This window comes from Anguilla rostrata, chromosome 9, assembly GCF_018555375.3.
Source record: "Anguilla rostrata isolate EN2019 chromosome 9, ASM1855537v3, whole genome shotgun sequence".
Lineage (NCBI taxonomy): Eukaryota > Metazoa > Chordata > Actinopteri > Anguilliformes > Anguillidae > Anguilla > Anguilla rostrata.
In genome coordinates, this window is record NC_057941.1 from 33,669,048 (window position 1) to 33,696,505 (window position 27,458).

The following is a 27,458-nucleotide window of genomic DNA, read 5'->3' on the forward strand; positions in this document are numbered from 1 at the left end:
CTATGGTTTCCCTCATGTACTTGCATATAGCACGCTTGACATATTGATGTAAAATTTCACAGCAAAAAATATTGTAAAAGAGAATTTATGCTACATATATTAGCATTACATGAACCCCAAAAATGTGTGGAGCTACCATTCTGGCAGTATCTCACTGAGCTGAACCAATCATAGTGTTTTATATTGGACAAAACAGCATTTTGATTGCTACAATCAGTGAAAACATTTTGCAGACAGGGGCCAATAGATCCAAAGAAACAAAGTCATCAAAACTGGCCAAAGACGCAGACAGACTGTAAGCAGTAGTACCCCATAAGCTTGAAATAAATGTGGTAAAAAGCTTATCTCTAAAGGTGAAAGGTCAAAGTATTAAGGTAACATTTATGTTGCCTCTTTTTTGTGGGTGTCTAGCCACCATGGACTTCTAGTGAAAAGCTCAGACTTTCTTTGATATCAAAGTTTAAAAAAAATGTTTTTTCTTGTTTTTCTTCAGTACACCGGGGCCCTCACATACGACGGCGTGAGTGTGATGGCGGCCGCCTTTCAGAACCTCCGCAAACAGCGGATCGATATTTCCCGACGAGGGAACGCCGGCGACTGCCTGGCCAACCCCCCGGCCCCATGGGGTCAGGGAATCGACATCCAGAGAGCCCTGCAGCAGGTACTGCTCCATTCCGACACATCGCACCGACGACCCGGAGCGAAAAGGGCACGAACGCAGCAGATCCGCTTCTTTTATTATTTAAATGAAGCAACAGTTAATTTTCTTTTTCACCGGGATCCTTGGCATCCTTGAGACCAGTAAAGTTCTGATATTGCGGGAAGATACCTGATTATAGAAAAATAATTAAAAAATGAGGTCGCATAAAGAAAACTTTTTGGGTCCCAACAACATATGTTTTCCTTTATTTCAGGAGGGAATGGAAAGGGAATCTTGGGTATTTCACTGTATCAGTGGCTTTCACTAGCTTTAGAGAAGGCTATATCCAGCTGACAGCATGGTTTCATGTTAATGCGAAATAAATCAAGTCCTGTTTTTGTTTTATGGTTCATTTTTAAAGATGAATAGAGAGAGACTTGTGCAGGCTGTTCCATTGTGCCTTTAACTGTGCAAGTTTTCTTGTCACAGGGATTATAGTTTTGCTCAGACAATTAGTTCTGACACTGACAGAAGCTCTGCACGCTGTAAAGAGAAGAGAATCACAAAATAAAAGTTTGAGATGATGTGTGCAGTTTATTCAGAGTTTCTCAGAGAGGGATAAACAAAACGAGCAGCACTGTGCTATGAGACTGCTGTTCGACTGCCGCTGGCATTCGATGCTGATGTTCAGGTGTTTGGAATTTAGAATGCTCTCTCTTGTGAGGGGGGGTGTAACAGTTTTCCCACATTTAAGGAAAAAAAAACCCAACCCTGGTACTGTAATGTATATCCTACTGACTGTATACATGCTGAGCTGAAATGAGCAATAATAATAATAATAATAATAATAATAACATGGATCTGTGGATCTTCTCTCAAGGTTCAGCTGGAGGGCCTGACTGGACACATCCAGTTTGATGAGAAGGGGCGACGGACCAACTACACAGTCTCCGTGATGGAATTAGGGCTGAAGGGACCCAGAAAGGTGATGTACGCCCGTCTGGAAAAGCGGAAGTGCTCATGCTCACATTTTTATGAGAGGTGCAAGGTCCCTTGAACACAGAAAAAAATATTGTAATTTTGGCTTGACTCACTTATGTTCATATCTGTATATTAAAGGCCACTAAACTGTTTTTGTCACATCAAATGGCTCAAAATAATTTTTTACCCAGTATTTTTGCATATTCCAGGAACCATCAACTGGGTGGAAAATTAATGTGTCAATCACTCTACTACAGTTATTTTTTTCCCTCACGTTTGACTGCACAGCCCTATAAGTGTATGTAACACCACCACATGAAAAAGAATATTGAAGTAACTAAATCACAATTGCATATCCAACTTTACATCTATTGTATATTACATACATATATTCACTGCACTATTATACTTCAAATGTGGGGATATTTCCTGTGTGATTCAGATTCAGGGAACAAGAAGGCCGTGAATCCATCAATTATCTAACCCGCTTATTTCTGGTCAGATTCACAAGGAGGGTTGGGGGGGAGGGACCTAACCCAGCATGCACTGGGTGAGAGGCAGAAATACACCCTGATCTTCCATCCATCACAGGGCACACACACCATTCACTCACACACTCATACCCACGGGCAATTTAGAGTCTCCAGTTAGCCTACCCTGCCTATCTTTGGACCTTCTTGCTGTGAGGCGACAGTGCTACCCGCTGCCCCGCCGTGCAGCTCATGAGCATGTCGTTCTGATGATAACTCTCTGATTGCAGGCAGGCTACTGGAACGAAGCGGAGAAGTTTGTGAGAACCGCGCCGTACCCTCACAGCGCTAACGATACCTTTGGGCTGCAGAACCGAACCTACATAGTCACCACCATTCTGGTAGGTCCCGGACCGTTTGGCTGCGTGGGGCACGACCCAAAGCAGAGAAGCATGAATTGAGTAAGCTGGTTATGATGAGCTTAGTGGCAGTGCTCTGAACACCACTGAAAAGCTTTATGTTCACAGGAAATCTCTGTAGCGGTTGACACATATTAAATCCACCAGGAGAGCAACGTCCATCAGAACCTAAAAAATATAGCTGCAATATTCAGTGTAGCAGGGCGAGCCTCAAACTGCATCTCTGCGGCAGTGGATATTGGGGCCCCGCAGAGTGAGGAGGAGTGGGGATGATTTTTAAAAAAAAGAACATACGGCTGCGTAAACAAAATCACGTTCGTCACGACGGCCCCACTCACTGCTTGGGCGTGTGGGAGCATAGGATTAATCGCTCTTTGAAGGCTTTCCAAAAAAAGAAGAAAAAAAGGCCCCTCTTCTTTCTTTTCGTAACGAATTCCTCCCGGTGACTTGGCAGCGCGGCGGTTTCATTTCGTTCCGCGCTTCCGTCGACGTGCTGGCGTCGAGCTTCTTTCGTGGCCGTTCTGCGGACCGGCCTCCTGCCACCATCACTTCCTTTGAAGGCCTCTGCCAGTGGATTTGGCGTGAGAACGCTGAATACATGGATGGTCTTCTGAGATCAGTGTCTGAACAGATCAGAAGGTTCCAGAAAGGGGCCTGGCAGCTCAGCCTTAAAGTGGCCGTTGCGTATTTGTGAGGCCAGCTGTGTGCAGGGCCACAATATGCTCAGTGTAAAAAGCCAAAGAGCGGATGTGTCCCTGCACACAAGTATCTCATGATACTCTGCATGAGAGCTAAACTTTCTTTTGAATGCACTCATATTTGTCACACTTCAATCATACGCTATGCAAGGTTCCTGTAGCCTATAATTACTTCCGCACATTGCTACCTTGTGGGTTTATTCTGTATCCTGTTAAAACGCTCTTCTTACGATCGTTCCCTCGACTAGCAGAGAATTATGAGATAGCTTTCTTTTTAAATAATTCTTAAACAGTGCTTACAATGAGCAGCCTTGTCTACAGTTCTAGCTCAGAAGTACTATCTTAAAGTACCCAGTCAACAGTTATTTGCATAAAGGGAAGAATCTTATTATGTTTAGTTTTTCTCATAACAGATTTCAAAATTGTCTTTCTGTAAATTCAGGGCTATCTGATGGGAATTACTCCGTAGTTTTAAAGAATACTTAAGAATTATTATTGAAGAATATTTGGTTCAATCCCTTGTTGTAAGTATTTACACTGAAAGGAGACATTCACCCCATTTTGTTAAATGAATATAATTTTACTTATGTTTACTGTGGTAGTACTATATGCCACACATATCTTTTTTTTGTTAGCTTCAAATTGTGTGATTTTACAGTTGTTTTATTTGTCATTGTAGTAGTATTCCCATCAACCTTTTCATCAACGGAGCAAATTTGGCAGGGGACATGTCCCACACAATATTGAGGAATACCGGATTGTTTCCCTCCATAACTCGTATATCATAAGAAGTATACCAATGTGAAAATGGCTATTTTATGACTGTTTTGCATTTTATAAAAGTATTCTTTTGAGGGGACAATATAAAATCATTGCTTCATCTGATTTGTTAAAGATAGTTCAAACTAGTGGTGGCTCAGCTTGGTGTATAGTCGAACAAACATTTAATATAAGAATTATTACGTGAATAACAATGGAAAATAAGGCTTGTGTGATAATTGTTTTATGACAGAAAACATCAGGTTGCTTTTAATTCCTCATTGCTTTGGTCAGGAATCTCCATACGTGATGCTGAAGAAAAATCACGATCAACTGACTGGAAACGACAAGTATGAGGGCTACTGTGTGGAGCTGGCTGCGGAGATCGCCAAACACGTGGGGTACAACTACACGCTGGAGATTGTGTCCGACGGGAAGTACGGATCCCGGGACACCGAGTCTAAGATGTGGAACGGCATGGTGGGGGAGCTGGTCTATGGTGTAAGTACAGTAGTAATAAAGGATTCATACACGTGTTATTAACACCTCCTTGTTAGCGCTGCTGTTATAAACCCTGCTGCCAAAAGAGAAGGGATGCCAGAATGATTTTTATGGGTTGAAAGGAGCAACCTAACGTGGGGCTGACCATGTCCAATTCCCACCCAAATTTGGAACAACTAATTAGCTGTTTGCAAACGCAGCTGCGTTCGTGCTCGATTCCGTGACTTCAGACCTCTGTAGTCCTCCTCCGAAACACGTGATGTCACCAGTCTGCTTTCTTTCACATCGCAGTCCGCAGGTGCCCGATTGACCAGCGGGAGTTGGTAGGGACCCTTAAACCCTGACCCCTAAACGACTGAACCGTCCCCTACCCTGTGCACAGACTGTGCAAAGCCCTGTGGGGCTGCCGGCTGCAGTCGGCACTGGCACAGTCCGGATTTGATCAGAGGCCATGAGGCTCATCCATGCACCGCAGTGAATGAGCTGCTCAGCATCTGAAAGGAACGCTCTTGATGTCATTATTGGGAACATGCATAATAATCATGTTCAGCACATTCAATTTTCACGATAGTAATTATGAACAAAAAATTGCGTTGTCTGTTCCTACGTGATACCACATCACCCATGTCTACATTCGGAGCGCTGTTTTTATTTTATTTTCCATGTCACAAAATGGCTGAAATATTTCATCCATTTCAATCCATGTCTATTTTCTTTTTTAATCACAGTAATCTTCTTAAATCCAAATAGTTTGAAAAGCTTTCAGCTGTCGTGATGCATGCAGACACACCACTTGCTCTTTCTCTCGCTGTGTGTATATTTACTACAGGGAAATATGTCCTGACAATTTTCTGCCCCCTTTGACAAAAATCGTTTCTGAAAAGAATAACAGCGCTTTGGCGCGGTGGGTCACGACCCCTGGCGCTGTACGGGAAACGGGGGGACGTGACCGTCCCATAAAGTCGTTAGTGCCGCGAAGGGCCGCGCTCCTCGGGTTGACACGTCGCGTTGGCTTTTCCGTCGTTTTTCCACCACCGTTTGTCGAGCGGCACATCCGCGCCCTCCATTACGGCTCCTGCGTTTGCAGCGCAGCAGCCATCAGCAGCGGAGCGTGTCAGGGCACGGTCTACTGAGGGGCTGAAACTGAGCTAATATGAGCCGCGTGAAAGCCGCGCTGTGTTTTCGCTCGCTGTTTCTGGAAAGCCTGTCTCGATATTGCTTTCTTTCTGTTTCTATCATTTCCTTTTATTTCCCAGTGCTCCTTTTGACCCACACGAAGTTCAGATGAATTCATTGAAAATAAATAAATACATGAATTTAATACTACATAAAACACTTTGGCGGTTGGTGGGTATTCTAACATTACTGGAAAGAATTGTATTACTGCTCAGTGTGAAATATATATTTTTTGATTTATGCAATATGGTATGCCTTATGAACTACCCGCACGTTATAAGGGAACAGGCTGAATTCATTGCAAAATATACACTGTTCATTTTTATAGAATCTATTTATGTTTTCTGGTGAAGCTTATTTTCAATGAGCTCTGGATTATTAGGATTTATTAGTTCATACATTTTTGACAACTAATAATGATAATAATAATAATAATGTGTTGTTAATATAATAATAATTATGAGAAGAAGAATCATCATTATCATCATACTACATTTTGAACCTCCATATTTTGGAAAATAAAATTCAAAGTGAAACTAAAAATGAGTTCAAAGCTCATGACTGATCTGTTGAGCCTTGCTTAGCAATGCTAGCCATTTAAAGCTTGACGGGCATTTTGAAGAGGCACAAATCTATTACCCTCAATCTTTCTTTCTGAAAAACCATTCTTTGATAATAGAAAGGAATGTTCCCACTTCACTGCACTTCTCTGGGTAGTAAAAACGTACATCTCTGGATGGAGAGTTATTTGTCACGGGGGAAAGAACACTTTAGTTGTGTTAAACAAATAAGCTGTTGAAGGACTGAGGATGTATTTTATGATGGTTTCCATGTATTTCATATAATGTAATGTGATTTGTGATTACTGCTCTCCATTGTGGCTAACAGCATTCATTTTGTGAGAAATATATTAATTCTTGCTCGGTCCTTTTATATTAGTTCTATTCATCAAATGTAGAATTTTTTTTTTACTGCTGGACAAATATGACAAAAATATGACAGCAACATTGAACTGAATTAATGGTGGAGAATAAAAGATGTTTTGGTCCTGCGTCTGTTGTCTCTCAGAAATACTACCGATTCCCTACAGTAACCAGATGGTCAATTCTTGTTTTTCCCTTTTGCACTTCAGTTTCTTAAATTAATAGAGGCTCTTCTGATGAATAACACATGTCTCTGGGGCTATTTTACTTTTGTTATGTTTTCTTATTTGTTTATGACTATTAATGATGTAGCATGCTGAAGCATAGACCATCCACCGGTATTGTGACAACCAACTTTGTGCTTTCCCTTTTAGAACTTTCTATTTAAGAGTCTGGAGCTGACCATCTGGTTAGCCTAGATAATCTTTAGTGACCTGTGACAAACATAACTTTCAAAGTTAAGAGAACGGAGTTTACCATCTAATTAGTCAGTGGAGTCATGTGTCTCTGTTGTGATCATTTGTGACATATGACCATGTTTTCTCCACTCCCCACCCTCCCCCCCCTTCTTTTGTAGAAGGCAGACGTTGCCGTGGCACCCCTGACCATTACCCTGGTGAGGGAGGAGGTGATCGACTTCTCCAAGCCCTTCATGAGCCTGGGCATCTCCATCATGATCAAGAAGCCCCAGAAGTCCAAGCCGGGCGTGTTCTCCTTCCTGGACCCGCTGGCCTACGAGATCTGGATGTGCATTGTGTTCGCCTACATCGGCGTGAGCGTGGTGCTCTTCCTGGTCAGCCGCTTCAGCCCCTACGAGTGGCAGGGGGAGGACCCAGAGGACGGCCCCGACCAGAACCAGAACCAGAGCCAGAACCAGGGCCAGTCGCAGGGCCAGCAGGGCCAGAACCAGCAGTCCTCCAGCCAGCAGGGCCAGCCTCAGTCCCCGACCCAACAGGACCAGCAGCAGAACTCGGGCCAGAACCAGAACCAGCAGCAGCCGCAGGCCCCGGAGCACACCAACGAGTTTGGGATTTTTAACAGCCTCTGGTTCTCGCTTGGAGCCTTCATGCAGCAAGGGTGCGACATTTCGCCAAGGTAGGAAATCCAGACGCCCTCGATTCACAGCAGGACCATCATCATCACCATCATCATCGTCATCACCATCATCATCATCATCATCAGTGCTATCTGTATTAGCACCTCTATCATTATTATCTGCAGTCTGCTCTGCCTTTTCACCCAGTTTATTACAGTCCAATACGTGTCCAACATTTTTTATGGCTTGTTTTCTTCAACTTGTTGGTATTTTTATGTACTGAGCACAGGAAGTGTGTGCTTACACACACGGCTACTTCCTAGTAAGCAACACAAGTACTCTTTAAAACTACTTGCAAGAGCAAACTTACCTTTTACTCTTATCGTTCTGTTTGAGGCACATTCTGTACTGTGAGATTAGGAAATGGTTTCTTTGTGATCATTATCAGCAATATTATGCATTCCAGGGGCTCGGTGGGTCATTGGCACATTCTGCGCTCTGAGATTAGGAAATGGTTTTTTTGTGATCATTATCATGCTATATTATATATTCCTGGGGCTTGGTGGGTCATTATAACGCAGGGGTAAAATATTCAGTGATAACTCTAAGTTAACAGGGGTCCAGTGCTTATGTTACTGTGTATCACAACGTTACTTGGAAACCTCGGCCGTTTCTTCATGGCAGTGCTTTGGCCTGAAGTACCTCTGTATGAGTTACAAACGTCAACTTTTTACCACTGTCTCCTTTAATGAAGTGACCTTCTGTTAGACATGGTTTTCCTCTTTGCTTCAGGACAACTCTCCAGAGAGAGAGAGAGAGAGAGATAGAGAGAGACAGAAAGACAGAGAGAGAGATATAGAAAGAGATTGAGAGAGACAGACAGATAGAGAAAGAAAGAGAGAGAGAGAGGGAGAGAGAGAGAGAGGATATACTTGTTAGAACAGGTTGAGTTTGTTTGTGTGTTACTCAGAGGGTATTTAGGTCAGTATTATTAAGATAGTTGAGTTATTAAGGTAGGGTCAAGCCAAACCAGAAGTGATGCACCAAAATCGAGAAATAGAGATGCTTAATTCTGGATTACCTCAAGTAAGTGGAAACACCACAGACAGTATTAACCCTTTTTAACTCACCCTGAGGGAGAACAGGAAGTGCAGCTCTTCTCTGTCACAAAAGAATCTTTCATGCTTTCATCAGAGATAATGCACAGTTTCCTTCTGCCGCAAAGCAAGCTGGAGGCTGGAGCCACTCACACTTTGTCTGACCTTTACAATGACCCGCTGGTCTGGTGAAAACCCAGCTCTGCCCTGGGGCTGAATTGACACTTGTCTTCTTCGGTCTTCCTCTATGCGCATGCAAGCAGGTCAGGCACGTGGTGACATGGTCACTCTCTGCTTTCATGTGAATAAAGAAAAAATACATATATATATATAAACCTCCTTCTCCTTTGGCCTTTGGCACATTTCTCTGTTTGTTGATTTGTTAGATTTTTTTTTTTTTTGTGCCATTTTTCTCCAATTTTCTCCCCAATTTAGTCGTTATAACAATTCCCCATGTGAATCACGGTCCTGGTCGATGCACTATCCTCTGTTGGTCTGGGGAGGGTGTAGACTACCACATGCCTCCTCCGATACATGTGGAGTCGCCAGCCACTTCTTTTCACCTGACAGCGAGTTTCACTGGGAGAGCATAACGCGTGTGGAGGTTCACGCTATCTCCCCCAGATCCTCTCCGTGCTGATCAGGCGCCCCGCCAACCAGTAGGAGTCGCTAATGCAACGATCAGGACTCATACCCTCACCGGCTTCCCAGCCGCGAACACAGCCAATTGTGTTTGTAGGAACGTCTGACCAAGCCGGAAGTACCGTTGCCAGGGATTGAACCCGGATTCGTTAGATTTTAACATGAGAGGAGATGAGATGAGACCCCTGTGAGGAGGGGGGTCAGTGTCACAGTCTCCAATTTAAACTAATTGCACTAATTTTCATGTGAATGGATAATAGACGTGTCCATTTGAAACGCTGTGTTTCAGTGGCCTTGCTTAGTGGGTGTCAGTGATTTAGCTGAATTTCGATGTAATTTCCTTTGCTTTTGCTGGCGGCAGTGGGCGGGGGGGGGCGATGGAGGGGGGGGGGGGGTGGTGGTGTGGCGGATTTGATAGAGGGGCTCCGGAACATTCTGTAAAATGCAGTGTGCTCCATTATGTGAGAACCTGTCACTGACTGAAACCAACAGCTTGCAGCTGCCTTGGTTCCAGCTTCATCATGTTTGAGGAGCTCAAGATTAATCTTTTTTATGTACCTCTTTCAGTTCATTGGCAGTACCTCCAGTAACTCCAGACTCGCGTGTGTTTGTGTGTGTGGGCACGTGTGTGAGAACATTGTATCTGTGTGTGTGTGTGTGTGTTTTGTGTGTGAGCCCATATCTGTGTGTGTGTGTGTGTGTGTTTGTATGTGTGCATGCATGTGTATGTGTGGGTGGGTGTATGTGTGTGTGCGTTCTTGTGTGCATGCGCGCGCGTGTGTGTCTGTGTGCACTTGCATATGCATATGCATGTACCAGGGGGATGGGAGTCCCATGTTAGAAATCTTTGATCTGAAATCACAGTCTGCACAGGCTGCTCTGTTCTTGTGTCTACAGAGACTCGGGGAATCCCCCACTGTGCCCAGACTCATCCCGGTTTCAGAGTCAAACAAGCCTCTCTGGGACCAATCTCATCCTCCTCTCCATCTCTTCTCCGGCGCGTTGACACACATCAGCGTTTTTTTGCCCCATCGTTAGCTTCTGGGGGGGTTACCGAAAGTGAAGGTCGAATATGCATGAACCCCAGCGATTTCCAGCGGGGCCCTGCCGCGGTCGGCCATGACGGATCAAAGACAGGGCGTGTCCAAATCAGGGTAGCTCTTTTAATTACACCCACACACACACAGGGGGCGTAACGCAGGCTGGCGGCATTTCTGTGTGTAAAGGTGTGTCTGGCCCGGATGCTTCCGTCCAATGAACAGGTGCAGCGTGTGTCCTTTTTTTCTCTTCCCTTTGTTTGTTCAGCCATTTTGTTTCACCTGGTAGGTAAATTGTTCAGACTGCTTAAAGCTGTTAAAATTCAACTGAGACGTGAATTTGCACCAATTCAGACCCTCAAATTAAGAGTCTAGCCCTCATTCCTACCTCCTAGTGCTAAAAACACTAAAAATATAACCTTGGCACAAACGCCCTGTTATTGACTTTGACTTGCATTGATCGGCACTGCTAAAAAATAGCTTTGTGCTTGTTCTGGCTCTTTGTTCCATCAAAATGAGGCCCTCACTTAAAAAAAGAAGCTTTAACTTGATGTGTTAATTTAACATCAAGTTTCAATATCGATCAGGGACTTTCAGGATGTCTTCTGAACTACCTCTTGGGGACACTGTATTTTGCCTGAAAAGGACAATTGTAATGCATAAAAAGCTGGTTTGTTATTTTTTCTTTTTTGGCTTGTTTCTTAATCGTAAATAAAAAAGGTGGCATGAGCAAACCCCATGCCCTGATTAATTGGCTGCAATTTCAATTATCAGTTAATAAGATGCATTTTGGGCTCGTCATAAATTTCCATTCCATTACCTCCTCGTATGAAAGACGAAAGGTAAGCCGAGGGAAAGGTGTAGTAATGCCCGCCTGCATACGAGCCCCCCCCCCAAAAAATCCCCGGGAGTGAAAGAGATCAATCAGGAGCGGAAAATCAAATGCGAGTCATTCCAGACACGCCTCTCCGGCGCTATTTACCGACTCTAAATTCCTCCGCGCGGCGGCGGCGGCGGGGTCTGTCCAAATGCCAGCGCCGCCGCCCGGGGTTCTGTTTGTCGCTCCGCGGCTCCCGGCAGCGGCGCGCGCGCTCAGGTTTATCTCCAAAGACAGGCGGGACGCTGTTTCAGCGCGCCCACATCGCCCCAGTCTGAGCCCTCGCCGCCTCCCTCTCCTCTCCTCTACTGTCCAATTCCCCCTCCTTTCTCTCTCTCTAAAGCTCCTTTCTTCTCTTTTCTTCTCCTCTCCCCACGTCTCCTCCCGTCTCTCTTTCTTGGCCCTTTTCTGTCTTGCTCCCAATCTTTTCTTCATTCCTGTCTTTTGAATTTTGTTTCTCTAGCTGTAGAAATATCAGCTGGTAATTAATTAGGAGGATAGTAAGTGGCCAGGTACGAGTAATGTAGCTTGCTGTGGGGAAAAATGTGAGTTTAGCTGTGAATATATTATCCGATTAGTAATGATGGGTATGAATCCAAGCAAATTTCCACTCAGCGCTGCTTAAGCTGAAAAGGCTCAGTATTTCCGCCAGAAAACTGTTTTGTGGTTACATGGTCGCTGCCAGACACTGTACTACAAGGAAAAGGGAAAGAAAAGTGATTTATGAAGAACTGCGTCACATGCAAATCAAACGATGCACCATGACTTAAAGATTAGATGGTATAAAATATGCATACATCAAAGGCTGAGGAAAATCCTATGCAATCCTTGTGTGCACGTGTGTGTGTGTGTGCAGTTGTGCGCATACGTGTTCGTGTGCGTATATGTGCGTGTGCGTGTGCATGCGTGCACACGTGTGTATGTGTTTGTTTTTTTTGAACTGTTATTTGGTATCAGTGCCTCTCTGAGTCTCTGTGTGTATATGAGAGAGATAGATCATGCGTAAGAGATAGAGGGAGACAGAGATATCTATATGTGTATATATACGTCATGTCAATAACACTTATTTGAATTTGAATTTTATATCGTGTGAGAGAGAGGCAGGGATGGAAAGAGGGACAGAGAGAGAAAGATCATGTGAGTGAGAAAGACAGAAAGAGGGAAAGAAGGAGACAGATATTGTGTGTGATAGAGAAAGAGGGAGAAAGATAATGTGTGTGTGAGAAAGACAGAGAGAGAGACGGAAAGGGACAGAGAGAAAGAGAGGGGGGAGAGGGAGAGAGAGGGACAGAAGAAGAGAGGGGGGAGAGGGAGGGAGAAAGAGAGGGACAGAGAGAGAAGGAAAGAGGGAGAATGGGAGAGGGGGGAAGAGGGAGAAAGGGAGAGAGATGGACAGAGTGAGAGAGAAAGAGGGAGAATGGGAGAGGGAGAGAGGGCTAACGCGTGTCTGAGTGGGTGTATTCTGAGCGACAGGCAGTGTAATGAGCCAGCTGCTGAGGCAGAGAGTGGTGATTACTGCGCTTGTTAAACCAGCCCACACGGGCCCCACACTTAGCCCCAGCGCTGCCCATCTCCAAACATTTACACTCCCCCCTCGCAAACACCGCACATTTTACACTTTACACTTAACCTCGGTCACCTGGCTCGGCGCCAGGCCCTGGAGAAAGGTCAAAATGAAATCACAGCCGAAAATGCCCTGAATTTCCCCCGGATGCGGGGGGGGTTTCAGTCAGTGTTCTGTGTCCGTGACCGTGTCCGTGACGACACACGTGCCAACCCCCATGGAATGAGATGGGAATTCAGAGTGATGGAGGATTGCATGCTGCCAAACACAATCCCTAACGCTGCAGCTCGTTAAGGCAATCAACTTAGCAGCTATGTATTACACACTCAGATTCCTGTCTTCGGTTACACTATTGATAAGAGCAGCAGATTATTCCAGCGCTGCGTCTGGCTGCTGCTCTCAAAGAAACTCGGGGATATAGGCTGATTCTCACTTTTTGTGCTGCCCCTTCCATTTAAGCCCTCCCCCCGCCACCCCCGGATTTGTGGATGTGCGACTGCAAGTTTATCTAAACACCCACCACAGGCTACAAAGCAGTGGCTATTTGCACAACAGTTACATTACAATCGGTTAGCGGATGATCTTATCCGGAGTGTCGTACAGTAGTGGAGAACACCAGTGTTCCTCAAAGGAACGCAAAAAAATTGGTATCATCATGAAGGCACAGAGGCCCATTTATAATCACTAAGTGTAATACAAACCTAAGCGACAACAGTGTACTTTGTGTTGCAAAAGAAGGTACAACTTGGCACAACATGTCCTTACACGCTATGCCTGTAAAATTATCCAAAAGCAAAAAATACGGAGAAAGACAGAGAAAAAGAACGGGCATCTAAAGTGGGTTAAGGGAGCCAGGATGCGGTCTGAAGAGGTGAATCTCAGTCTGCATCGGGAGATGGGCAGATCGCTAAAGTTGTGTAAGTCGCTCTGGATAAGAGCATCTGCTAAATGCCTGTAATGTTATGTAATGGCAGGGTTCCTACTGCACTGACTGCAAGTCAAACAGAACTGTTTAGGACTAGTACTGTGCATGAACGAATGCAGTGGGTTTTGGATAGACCTGTTGGCAGTTAGCCATGTCCTAGCGATGGGGTTTGTCTGCTGTGACCATTGCAGTTCAGCATTTTAATTCTTTTTAGTTAAGCTTCATTTTAATTCACATGCTGTAGATCTGTTATCAGGCTTGTATTTGGGATAATAAAGCATGAAATAAATTACAGTGCTCTTATGACTGAGGGCCTTTGTCCAGCCGAGTGAAAAATATGACTGAAATTGGTTATTTATGAAATATGCAAATATAAATAATGTATTCATAAAAAAGTCTCTCTGCAGTGCTTGGAGAGGATGCTCAAGTTGCCGTGAGCTCTCAGTCTGTGACTCTGCAGCCGTGCTTGAGGGCTTGATCAGTCGTGACAAATTCCTGAGTGTGGAAATGGTCTCTTTTTTTTATGAATGCCTGTACATTAGCCCACCTGCGCCTGGCTGCCCTCGCTGTCGTTTGTATCGATCGGGGGCCTGTTTATGCGCTAATGCTCGGCTGTTTTATCGCATTAGCGGCGGCCACTCAGCTGCACGTCTGCAGCAATTACTGTCAAATGTCTCAGCTGTGCCATCCCCTCCGCAAGGGAGAACTCACAAGATGGGTTTACGAGTGCATGCATGATGCATGCTTTGAGAAAGTACAGTATTTACGAGCAATTACTGTATGTATGTGCAGATGATATATGCCTATGATATTGTTCATGAGAAAATGCTTATGATCAGGACAGATCCCCTTTTCTTTCCAGCATTTCATAGCTTTGTGAGCCAAACAGGCGACATTATTATTCTGGACTTTTATTCTGGCATTACTCAATAAGAGGTGCTACCTGTATAATGCCAGCAAGGTTGAACTGGCACGTCTGAAAGAAACCATGTATCACCTGGATAGTATAATAAAAAAGAAGAAGAAAAAAGTGACAGTGGCTGCAAAATAACATTGGTACAGTAAAAAAGATAAAACTCCAGAACTTTGCACAAAAAATACAAAACTTTATCTAAATTAATTCACAATGCATTTGATACAGTCCCAAATGAAAAGAAAGAGCGTGATGGAGAGAGAGAGATAGAGAGAGAGAGAGAGCGGGGGGAGGGAAATTACAGGATAACCGAGAGCAAGGCCTAGGGAATGTCTCCATTGTGTTTGTCTGGAGTGAGACGAGGCAGAGTGGAGAGGTGGATTGTGGGTAGGGGAGTGCAGCCGGAGGCAAAGATGGCAGCTTTGGCCGTACACTCTGCCTCTCCCTTAGGCCTCGCTTGTCACTTCCTCTACTTGCTAACACTCTGCCACTGATGTCCGCGCCCCCCATCCCACCCTCATCCCCCCCCAGGGTGGCGTCCTGACCCACAAGGACAGGGGTGACCCTGCCGCCCGCCACGCATGGCCGGCGCACTGGACACTTAATGGGGCGAGTCGGAGAATGGGCTGTGACCGCAAAGCCACTTTCTGTGGGTTAATGGTGGTAACAAAAGGGTCATGATGTATGATCCGAAGGCGGGGGGGACAGTCCGGGGAAATCTGGACCTCAGACACAGAATCTGCTGATCTTCAGGATGCTGACAGCGTGCCACCATGGCAAAATGGGGGGAGTACCCTGCATTACAGTGATGTAGGAACGTGCAGGTCTGCGGGCATTAGGTGCAAATGAGGACATGTTAAACTGTGAGTCATAACCTGCATAATTTGTCATAAATACAAATGTATCCAGTGTTCAAGGATGTCCTGGATGTGTGTTTTCTTTTGAAATGTGCTTATTTGTTGCTTTAAAATGAGATTTTATGGATGTGTACTGACATTGACATTGAGTAGATATGAAATCTAGGACCTCCATGATATCTGTGTGTGCGTGTGTGTGTGTATTTGTGCATGTATGTGTTTGTGTATGTGTGTGCATGTGTGTGTGTGTGTGTATTTGTGCATGTGTGCGTGTGAGTGTGTGTGTGCGTGTGAGTGTGTGTGTGCGTGTATGCGAGTGTGTGTGCATATATGTGTGTGTGTGTGTGTGTATGTGTGTGCATGTCTGTGTGCTTTGAGTTACAGTGGAGTAAGAGCCAGACAGGAGACAGAAGCCTCTAGGAAGGTCCCTTTATTGGGCAGAGGAGCCCAGCCTGTGAGTTCAGTAAATTAGGGCACACAGCTCCACACGGCACTTGAGCAGAGATGATTGGCGCACAAAAGATCTGACTCAGCTGATGGAGGCTTCTGCCTTTAGGTCGTGTATAGTGAGAGCACACCATCTGTGCTGTCTGAGGAAGAAGTACTGCATTCATCAGCCTTTCCCATGGAGTTGGAAGAAAGCACATTTAGAAATCACATTGGAGGAGTGCACATCTACCAAGAAATATCGCTGTCTTAATCACACATACCGTAGTCTTTATATAAGAAAAAGGTTTGATGGTCTACAGAGACCATCTGTAAAATTTGCTGTGTTCCTTTGCAAAGAAAAAAATATAGTAGTAGTAGAAAAAAAAACCTCAATAACCTCACTTTAAATGCAGCAGCATTATCATAAATACAATCATAAACACTCACGCTAGAGAACATTCTGCTTATGAATTCACAGCTTTATTTATTTATTTGCTCTGCTGCATCTCACTTCAGTCTAAAGGCTGTGTCCTCAATGCAGGACTGCCACGGCACACATACACCCTGTGAGTCTGCTCAACCTCCCTGTGCACACACACAATATGGCTGGACTCAAACGTTGGTAGGAAGGCCGTGTCTTTGTGTCTTTGTGGGGAGGAGACAAAGCTCATAGGTCACGGTCTGAGAGAAAGAGCAGTGGGTGGTGAATAACAGGCCACAGTGAGAGAAGGGAGGCTTGCAGTAAGTGGGGTGCCAGTTCTCCCCGTAGCTCAGTGGCGACTCCTCTGGTCGATCAGGGGTATGGCGCCTGCCTGCCTGACAGCTGTGCAGTCCTCTGTGCAGAGTAACCATGGGTGATGGTCGCATGTGTTTCAGGTGACAAGCATGTTCACGCACCAGGATGTCGCAGCAAGGGAGCACATTCAGGCATTCCTTGTTGTTAGAGAAAAGTCAATGTAAATTATGTAATTCTGTCTGCAGTCATGTCTCAGGAAATCTGTAAAAATCTCTTTTTACAACCTGTCTCAGTGACAGGGGGTGGTGGTCAGTTAACCTTTTAAGGTGTAAAATCCCACATATGTGAGTAGAATGTTCTTAACTGAACATTCCAATGCTGAAGTAACAATCACTGCTGGTAACTGAAAGCAGTGCAGATCTAGAGCACTGTCTTAGAATTTTGAAAAAAAAAAAAAGAAAATCCAAAAACCTACTTCTCACAGCACAGACGTGACTCGTGAAATCAACTGCAATGATCAAGTGCTAACCAGTGAGAAAAGACAGAGCATCTAATTTGTTTACGACGCTCGCTTTCTCAGAAACGTGGAATGCTTCAAACGCCGCTGTTTTCCCGCCATGCGAGAGCTCGCAGCGGTCGCTGCGCAGCGAGCTATAGTTCAGGTTGATGCTGCGGATAAGCAGGTATCAGTGCAGTGGGACCTGCGTTTGCAAATTCCATTTTCTCACGGCTTTGGAGCTAAGCCTGCTGAAGGTGCACCCGAGCACAGCTCCCTCCGTTTGGCCGGGGGAAGCTTAGCGCTAGCGACTGTGGCGCGCCTTCGCGTGTCCTGACTTGATCCGGGACGCGGCCTGGTGGCGATTAAGAGGACCCTATGCCAGGACGCTCGGCTCGCATCATCATTCTTCGGCGTGGGCGGCGTGGGGGTTTTCGCGAAATACCGCGCGTGGTTGTTTTTGCACCATCGCTCTCGCCGATCCAAGCGCTGCTAGGGCGACCAGAAATGCAAAACAAATAAAAGAAAGGGAAATATTTCTTAATTTAATGCAAGCAATTACCGAGCTTTGCTTAGGGTGTCATTTGTTGCTGACATAATTAGCATAACGACTTTCCTCTTCGTGAACGGAATGCAAATACTGACCTTTGTGTGAATGGTAGACAGTTCTTTGGTTTTCAAGCCTGAACACAATCATAAGAGACCACAACATGTGGCATAAACTAATGGCAATAATAAGAATAAAAAATATAAGAATAATAATAATAATAATAATAATAACAATAATAATCATAATAATAATCATAATAATAATTTAGTTTTATGTGTAGAATGGCCTTTCAAAAATATATTTTGCCACATCTCTCTGAAGGTACATTATAAATAGATGTAATTAGTCTGGCTCATTTGTGAGTCATACATTCTTCAGACAGTCAATAAGGAGTGCCGTAGTGACTGGAGTGAACTAATGTGTGTGTGTGTGTGTGTGTGTGTGCGTGTGCGTGTTTGCGTGTGTGTGTTTGCGTGTGTGTGTTTGCATGTGTGTGTCTGTGTCTGTGTCTGCGTGTGTGTGTGTCTGTGGCTGAGGAAATCATTCTACACTGTGCTATGAGGCACACAGTCCTAATCTGTATTTGATAAAAGAGGTGTGCAGGACCTTTCCACGCACCACATGACTCCCTCTGGGGGACCTCTATAATTTGTTGCATCAAAGAAAGATCAGATATTACTCTAACATCCCAAACCCTTCCATTTAAAAATATTCTGAAAGGCCATTCTACACATAAAACCAAAACTGCAATTATTATTATTATTATTATAGTAGGTGCCAAGGCAATAAAGATTTGGGAGATATATTTTCAGACGTCCCCTCATGTTATTTCCTCAACCTGATGGTTTTTCTCCAGGTCTGAAAAGACACATTATTTTTTCCATTTTCAATTGTTTATTTCTTCTGTCTCTGAGGTCAAACAGGTCACACACCCTCTGGTCAGGAATGATAGTCCCTGCCTATGGGTCACGTGGTATTGCCATCGTTTCGGATTTTGGGATGAATTTGTGTGCGCCTGTAGAATGTAGTTCTATCATCCCAGATGCATTGATTTTTGTCATTGCTTTACAGATTTTGCCGTTAGGGCGTGTTGCAGGATTGTTAGAGTGGGCACCTGCCTTTTTACACACATTTAAGGAATGATCTATCTGTGTGTATGTTTGTTGTTTGATTCATCATACATTATGTGCATTTTTGTACCATGGACTGTTGGGGATGGCACACAAATCCGAGTGTACATAAGACAGATATCTTCGGTTGTCAGATCCTGGAGATGGGTGGAACCTGACATTGAAATCACTTTGGTGCTACCTTGATATTTTGGTGTTGGAGAAACAGACAGTGAGGTTGAAAGGATAAGTTTTGTGTCCTCTGGGTCCTAGTCTACTGCACCTTCCTGTTGACTGTCTGTTATTTGCAGTAAGTACTTTGCTTGAAGGCCCCATCTTTTTTTTCACATACCCCCCAGCCCCCACCCTTTTATTATTTTGTCCAATTAATTTCTAAAAGAAATACAGTAGAACATTGGAGGTATAAACCTACAAAAGAATTATTAACTGACCAGAAAACTGAAGAGGGTTTGGACCAGGGGTTAGCAATCCCGGTCCTGTGGGGCCGGTGCGTATGCCGCTTCTTGTTTCCACCAATCACCCTGGCTAAATGAGCTAATTGGCTGTATATACAAACAATAGTTCACTCATACTGTAGATCAGACCACAGTAAAGCTTTTCATATAGGGAAATCCTACCTTGCGGTTTTATTTGTTTGTAGATTTAAGTTTATCTGTAATTGGCGCATGCTCAAAGGATTTGTTATGGCATGTCAACATACAGTTTGAAGGCTAGTATTTTTGTCTTCGAGAGTGCAAGGTAGATAGTAGTCTATTTTTTGCTAATAGTTTTAATCTACAGTACGTGTGACTGTGTGACCAAATTAATTACATCACACCCACACTTACATTTTAGAGCATCACACAGTAAATTAGGACTCTACAACTCCACAAGCGTGAATTGTCAGAATCCACGAGTGATCAGGTCGGTGGTGCATTACCTAAATTAGTGGCATATCTTAGCACTGTTACTAAAGATTACAATGTGTCAACAGGGTTCGACATAAAGAAGAGTAATAACAAACTCAAACTGTTGGCAAAAGAAGACAGACAGTGTCTTACTGAAAAGGAGATTTGGGCTATATTTATTCATTCATTTTTTAATTTATTTATGGCTTGGGTAGTGTAAGTAGCCATTTCAATAAAGATTTAAATTAAAATTGGTGTATTTTATTTCATGGTTCAGAAGGATCCCCATTCCTAGAGTGTTTGTATGTTGAGTTCTATTGTAAATACAACAATCCATGCACCCTGAATAACTAAGATATACCCAAAGACACAAACAATAAAATACATTTACCATCATCATCATCATCATCATCATTGTATTCATCAATATAAACATAGATTGAGTTACGGATAGCAGCCCTCCTCTTTGCAGTAATGTTAACTTAAAGAGTAATCAGATTTGTTTATTTTCCTCTCGTGAACACTCCACCACTGTGGACTTCTGGGAAGTGATTAACTCACTGTAAGCTCATTTTATTCCCTCTATCGCCTCTAGTCCAATGTGCAAAGCACATAAACCAACAAACTGGAGCCATCATAAGTTTAAAACACTGAAGAAGTTATCTAACTCTGTTTCAGTCCCTTATTCTTGCTCTCTTTGCGGCAATCATCGAGTTAGCGATCTTGTTTTAATGCCTTGGGTTTCTTTGTTTTTATGGCATACGGGCATGGATGTTTCCCATGGTAACCAAGATATTTGGTCTCTCTGAGACACATCACATCTCACATCTTGTCCAAAGTGAAATCCATGCAAGATGAGTAGATGCTTTTAATGCTCAAAAATGGCTGTAGGTGCTTGATACGTACGTGTGTGTTAAATCTGAAAATGTTTTTCATTTACAGTTAAATAAGACTATACCCATTACAAATGCAATCTGCAACCGATCTGAAGCTGATATGGAATGTAAGCTGGCCATGACTTATAGTCACAGTGTCCTTGTTTAGAAAATAAAAGAAAGGGAAAAGAATATTGTCATAGAAACCCAGAAGCAAGCAGGATAATTCAAAGTGATTTGCTCTGAGTGGGTGGAACTGGGGACAACATGTATGTGATGTGTGTGTGTGTGCGCGTGTGTGTGTGTTTTTGTGTGTATGCGAATGGAACTAGGGATAAAGTGTAGACAGTGATGGGGAAATGATTCAAATGTTTAAATGTTTGGTATTAACAGAACCTCAGATTAATATGTGATTATCCATTAACTATACCTGCTTATCCTGGGTCATGGGGGGTGCTGGAGCGTATCACAGCGTGCATTGGGTGAGAGAGGCAGGAATACACCCTGGACATGCCGCCAATCTATCACAGGGCATACACACATTCGCTCACCATTCACTCACACACTCATACCTATGGGCAATATAGGTACCTATGAGTATAATATGTAACAAATTAATCTGTAAATACTACTTTAAAAAGATGATTGTGATGTTAAGCATTAACAATGAACCTGAGTAACATATTCGGGTATTCATGAACAGGTTTTTTTTTTCTTCACAAAGATAAGAAAAGGTTTTCGGAAGATTTTTGCTATTTTCCATTTGTCAATAAGTAACAGAAATCTCAAGAATGTTTCACTATTTTGTATTTAACATAAAATAGTGAGCATTAATAAATGCACGTTTCAATTCCCCAACAAATGCATTTCAACACATTTTAACCCCTTAGGGCACATGCCAAATCTTGCCCATTTAGGGGGTACCCTATTTAAAGCCTTATAAATCCAGATGTGAACACCACAGAGACTTGAAAAATGACTTAAATGAAGCAGGATATTTGTACAATTTACAATACTAAGGCAGATTTGTTTATATTCATAATTTTGGAAGAAATAAAGTGCCACAGATGCAATTGTTTTGACAAAAAATCAAAAATGTATTTGAACTTTTTAAGTTTGCAGTGAAATACTGAGAGATTGCATATATACAGCAGGTTAAACTATACATGTGCTAGATCAAAAACGTCTTGACCACAAGTTCATAAAATCTAAGGGTGGATATGTAGAACTACTATAGATTTATGAAGCAAAAACTAAACAGTGTACCCAGCATCTCCAAATCTATCCAAAATGTCTAAATTATGCATTTCTGTAAATCACAACATATTCACGTATTTCACTGCAAATCAACTGTTTTATCTCAAGAAACTCACTGTTGCATCATTTTCAAGTGGGAATTACAAGCTTTCCATTAGTACAGTGGTCTAAAATATTTAGGGCTCCAGAAACATATCCAAAATCTCTCCAAAAATGAATAAAATGCTTTTTGTCCATTATAAAGCATATGAATGAGCCCCTTGTAAAGGTTTAAGATGGAACGTTGCTATCGGATTAAAAAATAATGCAAAAATATTGTCACACAATGTGGTGCCTAAATGTGTAATAATTAACTCTTGTATGTATTTCTATACTCTGTACTCTCATATGTTTTCTTGTATGGGGATGGGACAACATGAAATCAATTTTCAACCATCCACCACGTTTTGGCAATGTTCCAACTCTCACGTCATCACTGTTGCATGCTTCACAAAAACGATTACACTCCTAACTAATGCTTACATTACAGTGTGAAATATCTACATTATATAATACCACTAACCTATTTAAAGACACTCAATTTAAAAAATAATGTATATAACCAAAGTATTTTGAGCAGTAATACTTACATAGCAATGATGAAATCTTATCTATGTTCAGTATATGGACACAGAGCCAGTAAATAAATGATCCTGCTCTGTTCGCTTCTGTTTTGCTCCAGAAAACGATGTCAGCTAGGTCTATCAGCAAACATATGGCTTAGCTATTGCCCAGAAGTCCTCAATAATAATAGTATTTTCCGAGAAATTACGAAAAATCGTTCACCAAGTTTCGTTAGGAGCAACATCTTTTACTGCTACCAGAGAGTGAATGCGTAAGTGAATGCGATGATAAGAAACTTTTCGGTTACGCTGACCTAAAAAACGCTATTCCAAAAGCTTATACTCTCACCTACTGAACAAATTAATTGTTAATAAAGCCAGACTGTACTAAAAAACGGAGGCAACGCTGTAAACAACGTGTGGTATTACTCACAGCTATTTTGGAAGATACCCAGGCATCACAAATGCACGTATTTTTCACAAACAGATTGTCCAAGACAATGTATGACCACTCAGTCTCAAAAGGGACATCTCTACACGTAAAACCAACAGTAAGGTTGTATATTTATTCAATATTTAGTCCCAGATATTGACTGTAGAATGACATGGTATCATTTTTGAAAACTTTTTCTCGCTTAGTTCGTTATTCAGTGAGCAGCGTTTTCACTGCTGTATTGGCATATTTTAGGGCTATTGTCGGGTTTATCTTGTTGCTATGACGGAATACGATTTTTTAGTGGTGAAAGAATATTTTTATGAATGCCAAGATAGACAATATTGTCCATTATGTCATGGGTGAGGGGTGTAGTTGTAGATGAGACTGCAGGGAGGGGGGCGTGTTAAATGAACGACCAGAGCGACAGAACGACAATGATGGTGCTGCGAAACTCCATATTCGGCATAGTTGTCGGGTATCGTCTACTTATGAAACTAACACAACACGTTACTTTTTTTAACTCGTATTTTGGTTGCAGTAGCACTGAATGTCTGAGTTTAATAATCTGGCCACGCCGGTGTGCCGACCACTAGTGGGCATGCGCGAAGGGGTTAAGCTGTACAACAATTATCAGTATTTTCTTTTCACCATGCTACGCATTTGGAACTAGCTGATTGTAGATGGATCCAACACTAAGATAAAGAGCAAGCATGTATTTCCAGTTTGATCTGTCCATTTAACACTTCTAGAAGCAGGATCATTTGAGCTGGATTGTCAGAAGCCACCTTTATTATCTGCAGACTGGTGTTCACCTTTAAATTTACCCTCAGTGATGTCTCCCTGACAGGTTGATATCATAGCCACACATTCCCTGAAATTTATGAACATAATGTTATATCATAACCAAACAGTGACCTTGCTGGAACATCCATGAATGTCATATGAACGTCCATGACCATAATATACATTATATTACAGGCATTTAGCAGACATGACATTATAGCTGTATAACTTTATATCTTTTTTTGTTTTTTTTTGTTACATACAGTAGCATCCATTTACACAGCTGGATATACTGTATACTGAAGCAATGCTGGTTTAGTACCTTGCTCAAAAGCACCGGGGAATTGAACCTGCAACCTATGCCCAGTTCCCTAACCATTATGCTACTCTGCCACCCATAATGTTGTATCATTACTGAACACGGGCATCACTGGAACGTCCCACAAATGTGCCCTAAAAGTTCTGATTATATGTCCCCTTAACCAAACATTGACATATATAGAACTTTACAAAGGTTGTAAGAATGTTCTAAGGAAGCTCGGAGGAGGACGTTAGGTCATGACCACAGTGCTCAGTGCCTGCTCAGTCAACCTACCCAGTATAAATAAAGATTAATTAATAAATAATGTATAGAGGAGCACATCAATCAATCAAATCAATCAAATTTTATTTATATAGCACATTTCATACAAGTGATGCAGCTCAATGTGCTGTACATAAAAATAAGAAAGAAGTCATTAAAAAGTGTTACAGTGGAGAAAATAGAAAACAGTACAAATAGAGATACCAAAAACATTATACTGAGAGAGCTAAATAAAACAAAATAAAATGAAATTTAAAAATTTTAAATTCAAAATTTAAAATGTTAAAAATCAGGAGCATATTAGAGCATTCTATGTAAAAGCAATCCTAAAGAAGTATGTTTTTCATTTCCTCTTAAAACCATCTACTGTTTCTGTGTTCCTCAATCCTGAGCCAATGCTGGGCATGAAGTAAGCGCTCCAGCCTTTAGTCCCACTTGGAACAATCAGAAGGCTGGTACCAGAGGATCTAAGGGACCTGGTGTGTTCATACCTCTGAAGCATGTCAGACATGTACTCAGGTGCTGAACCATTTAGGGATTTGTAAACTAACAAAATAATTTTAAAATCAATTCTAAAACTGACAGGAAGCCAATGTAAAGATTTACATTGTGTAAGGTGTAATATGTGCTCTCTTCCTGGTCAGAACTCGTGCTGCTGCATTTTTTATGAGTTGTAATCGACAAATAGTGTTTTTGGGGAGACCAGAAAAGAGAGCATTACTATAATCAAGCCTGCTATTAATAAAAGCATGTACTAGTTTCTCTGAATCAGACTGTGAAATAAAACCCCGCACCATAGCAATGTTTTTTAAGTGATAAAAAGCTGATTTAGTGACATTTCTAACATGGGCTTCAAAGTTAAGGTCGGCATCCATGATTACTCCCAGGTTTGTAACTTGATGTTTGCTCTTCAGTGACATAGATTCTAGATAGACAGAGATTTTTTATCTTTGAGCCTTTGCTCCTATAATAAGTATCTCTGTTTTTTCTTTATTTAATTGTAAAAAAATTTGGGACATCCAAAGATTTATATCATTAATACACCTGATCAAGGAGTTCACAGGGCTCATGTCCCCAGGTGATATGGAGATATAAAGTTGTGTTTCATCCGCGTAGCTGTGAAAATGTATGTTATGTTTTCTAATGACATTCCCAAGAGGGAGCATGTACAAGTTGAAGAGGACTGGCCCTAGAATGGACCCCTGAGGAATACCACACAATATGTCAACTTTCTCTGAGGTATGATCACCTAGTGAGGTAAAGAAGTTGCGCCTGGTTAGATATGTCCTAAACCTAAACTGTTCCCAAGAGGCCAATCCAATTTTGAAGTCTATCTATTAGAATTTCATAGTCAACAGTATCAAAAGCTGTGCTTAAATCCAAGAGCACTAGAACAGAGAGCTTATTTGAATCTGTATTCAGTCTTAGCTCATTTACCACCTTAACAAGTGTTGTCTCTGTACTATGGTGGGCACGAAAACCAGACTGGAAATTCTATAAAATACAATTTGCATTAAGATAGTCGTTTAGTTACTTAAAAACCATCTTTTCAAGAATTTTGCTGAGGAAAGGAAGGTTTGAAATGGGCCTATAATTGCTTACTTCTGAAGAATCAAGATTACTCTTCTTTAGAATTGGCTTTACCATAGCAGTTTTAAGTGCATGGGAAGGCATCAGTTTGTAGAGAACAGTTAATAATAGTCTGCACTTCATCTGCTAGGCAGCTAAAAACAGTTTTAAAAAAGTAGTTGGACTGGGGTCAAGGGGGCAGGTCAAAGATTTGATCTGGGATAGTACTTTCCCAAGCAAATCAGAAGCAACCATATAAAAATTCTCCATACTGCCCTCACATGGTGTAGAAGGGAATTTGACTTCATCTGATCCAGTCTGAGTGATACCCAGTCTAATGTTAGTTATCTGATCTCTTAAAAAAGCAGCAAACTCCTCACATTTCGATGTAGAGAAAAGGTCACAAGGAATTTTAGAGGGGGGTTTTATCAAGCTATCTATAGAAGAAAAAATAATTTTTGCATCGTCTTTGTGATTGTTAATAATTTCTGAGAAAAAAGATTGCCTGGCATATTTCGTTTCGCTGTTGTAGCTACTGAGTTTATCTTTATATATATCTAAGTGTAACTGCAGTTTTGCTTTTCTCCATTGACGCTCTGCCCTGTGACATTCCCTTTTTAGCCGTCTTATTTTTTCACCGTTCCTCCACAGAGCTTTCTGTTTACCAGACACTATCTTCGTTTTCAGTAGAGGAGTAATATCAATAATTTCCCTTAGTTTAGAATTAAAATTGTTCACTAAATCATCACAGGAGAAAGATAAAACAGGGAGAGGTGAGTTTGCTACATAATTCATAAAAGTATCAGCACCCCGGAGTTTAGGTAGCGCCTTTGGATTACACGTTTCGTGTTTACAGGGTTACTAGCCAATATGACATCAAGGAATACGCAGAAATGGTCAGACATAGCTACGTCAAGGATAGAGGTAATACATATACCCAGGTCCTTGGTAATGACCAGGTCCAGAGTGTGGCCTTGTTTATGAGTAGGTCCAGAGACATGTTGGGTAAAATCAAAGGAATCTAAAAGGTTGCTAATATCTTTAGCTTTTGAGTCAGATGGATTATCGATGTGTAAGTTAAAATCACCAGAGATAATAGCACAATCAAAATCTGTTGATATTATGGACAGTAATTCTGCAAAGTCCTCCATGAAACCGGAGTTACATTTTGGAGGACGATACACAGTGAGAAGGAGAACAGGAACATCACAATATAAAATTATTGCAAGGTGCTCGAAAGTAGAGAAGTCACCAACTAAAATTTGTTTACAATTAAATTTGTCGGAATATAATGCTGCTACACCACCTCCTTTCCTCTCTTGTCTCACAGTATGATAGAAATTAGAATTTGGAGGTGATGCCCCAATAAGTGCAGAAGGACCAGTGTTATCCAGCCAAATTTCTGTGAGCATTAGAGTCATCAGGAACATTATGTCATTACTGCATTATTGTATACAGAGACCAATCAGAGCAGAGAACAGCTATCACATGGATTTCTTTGTGTTCTTTTAAATATTCGTGTGGAACACACCAGGAAACTAAAGGCCTTTTAAATGCATTTTCCTCTCTCCTCTTTCACACAAGAGTGCATTAGACACTTCGGTAGCAAG

General features: G+C 42.3%; 1 protein-coding gene across 2 annotated transcripts in view; it reads left to right on the forward strand.

Moving 5' to 3' along the window:
• Positions 1 to 27,458, forward strand: part of LOC135263638 (glutamate receptor 1-like) — an 82,239-nt gene that overhangs the window by 34,001 nt on the left and 20,780 nt on the right. For both annotated transcript variants that reach the window (XM_064351912.1, XM_064351911.1), the window contains exons 7-11: positions 494 to 661; positions 1,521 to 1,625; positions 2,382 to 2,492; positions 4,262 to 4,468; positions 7,145 to 7,662. In XM_064351912.1, the coding sequence (XP_064207982.1) occupies positions 494 to 661; positions 1,521 to 1,625; positions 2,382 to 2,492; positions 4,262 to 4,468; positions 7,145 to 7,662 (1,109 nt within the window). The remainder of the gene's footprint in view (positions 1 to 493; positions 662 to 1,520; positions 1,626 to 2,381; positions 2,493 to 4,261; positions 4,469 to 7,144; positions 7,663 to 27,458) is intronic.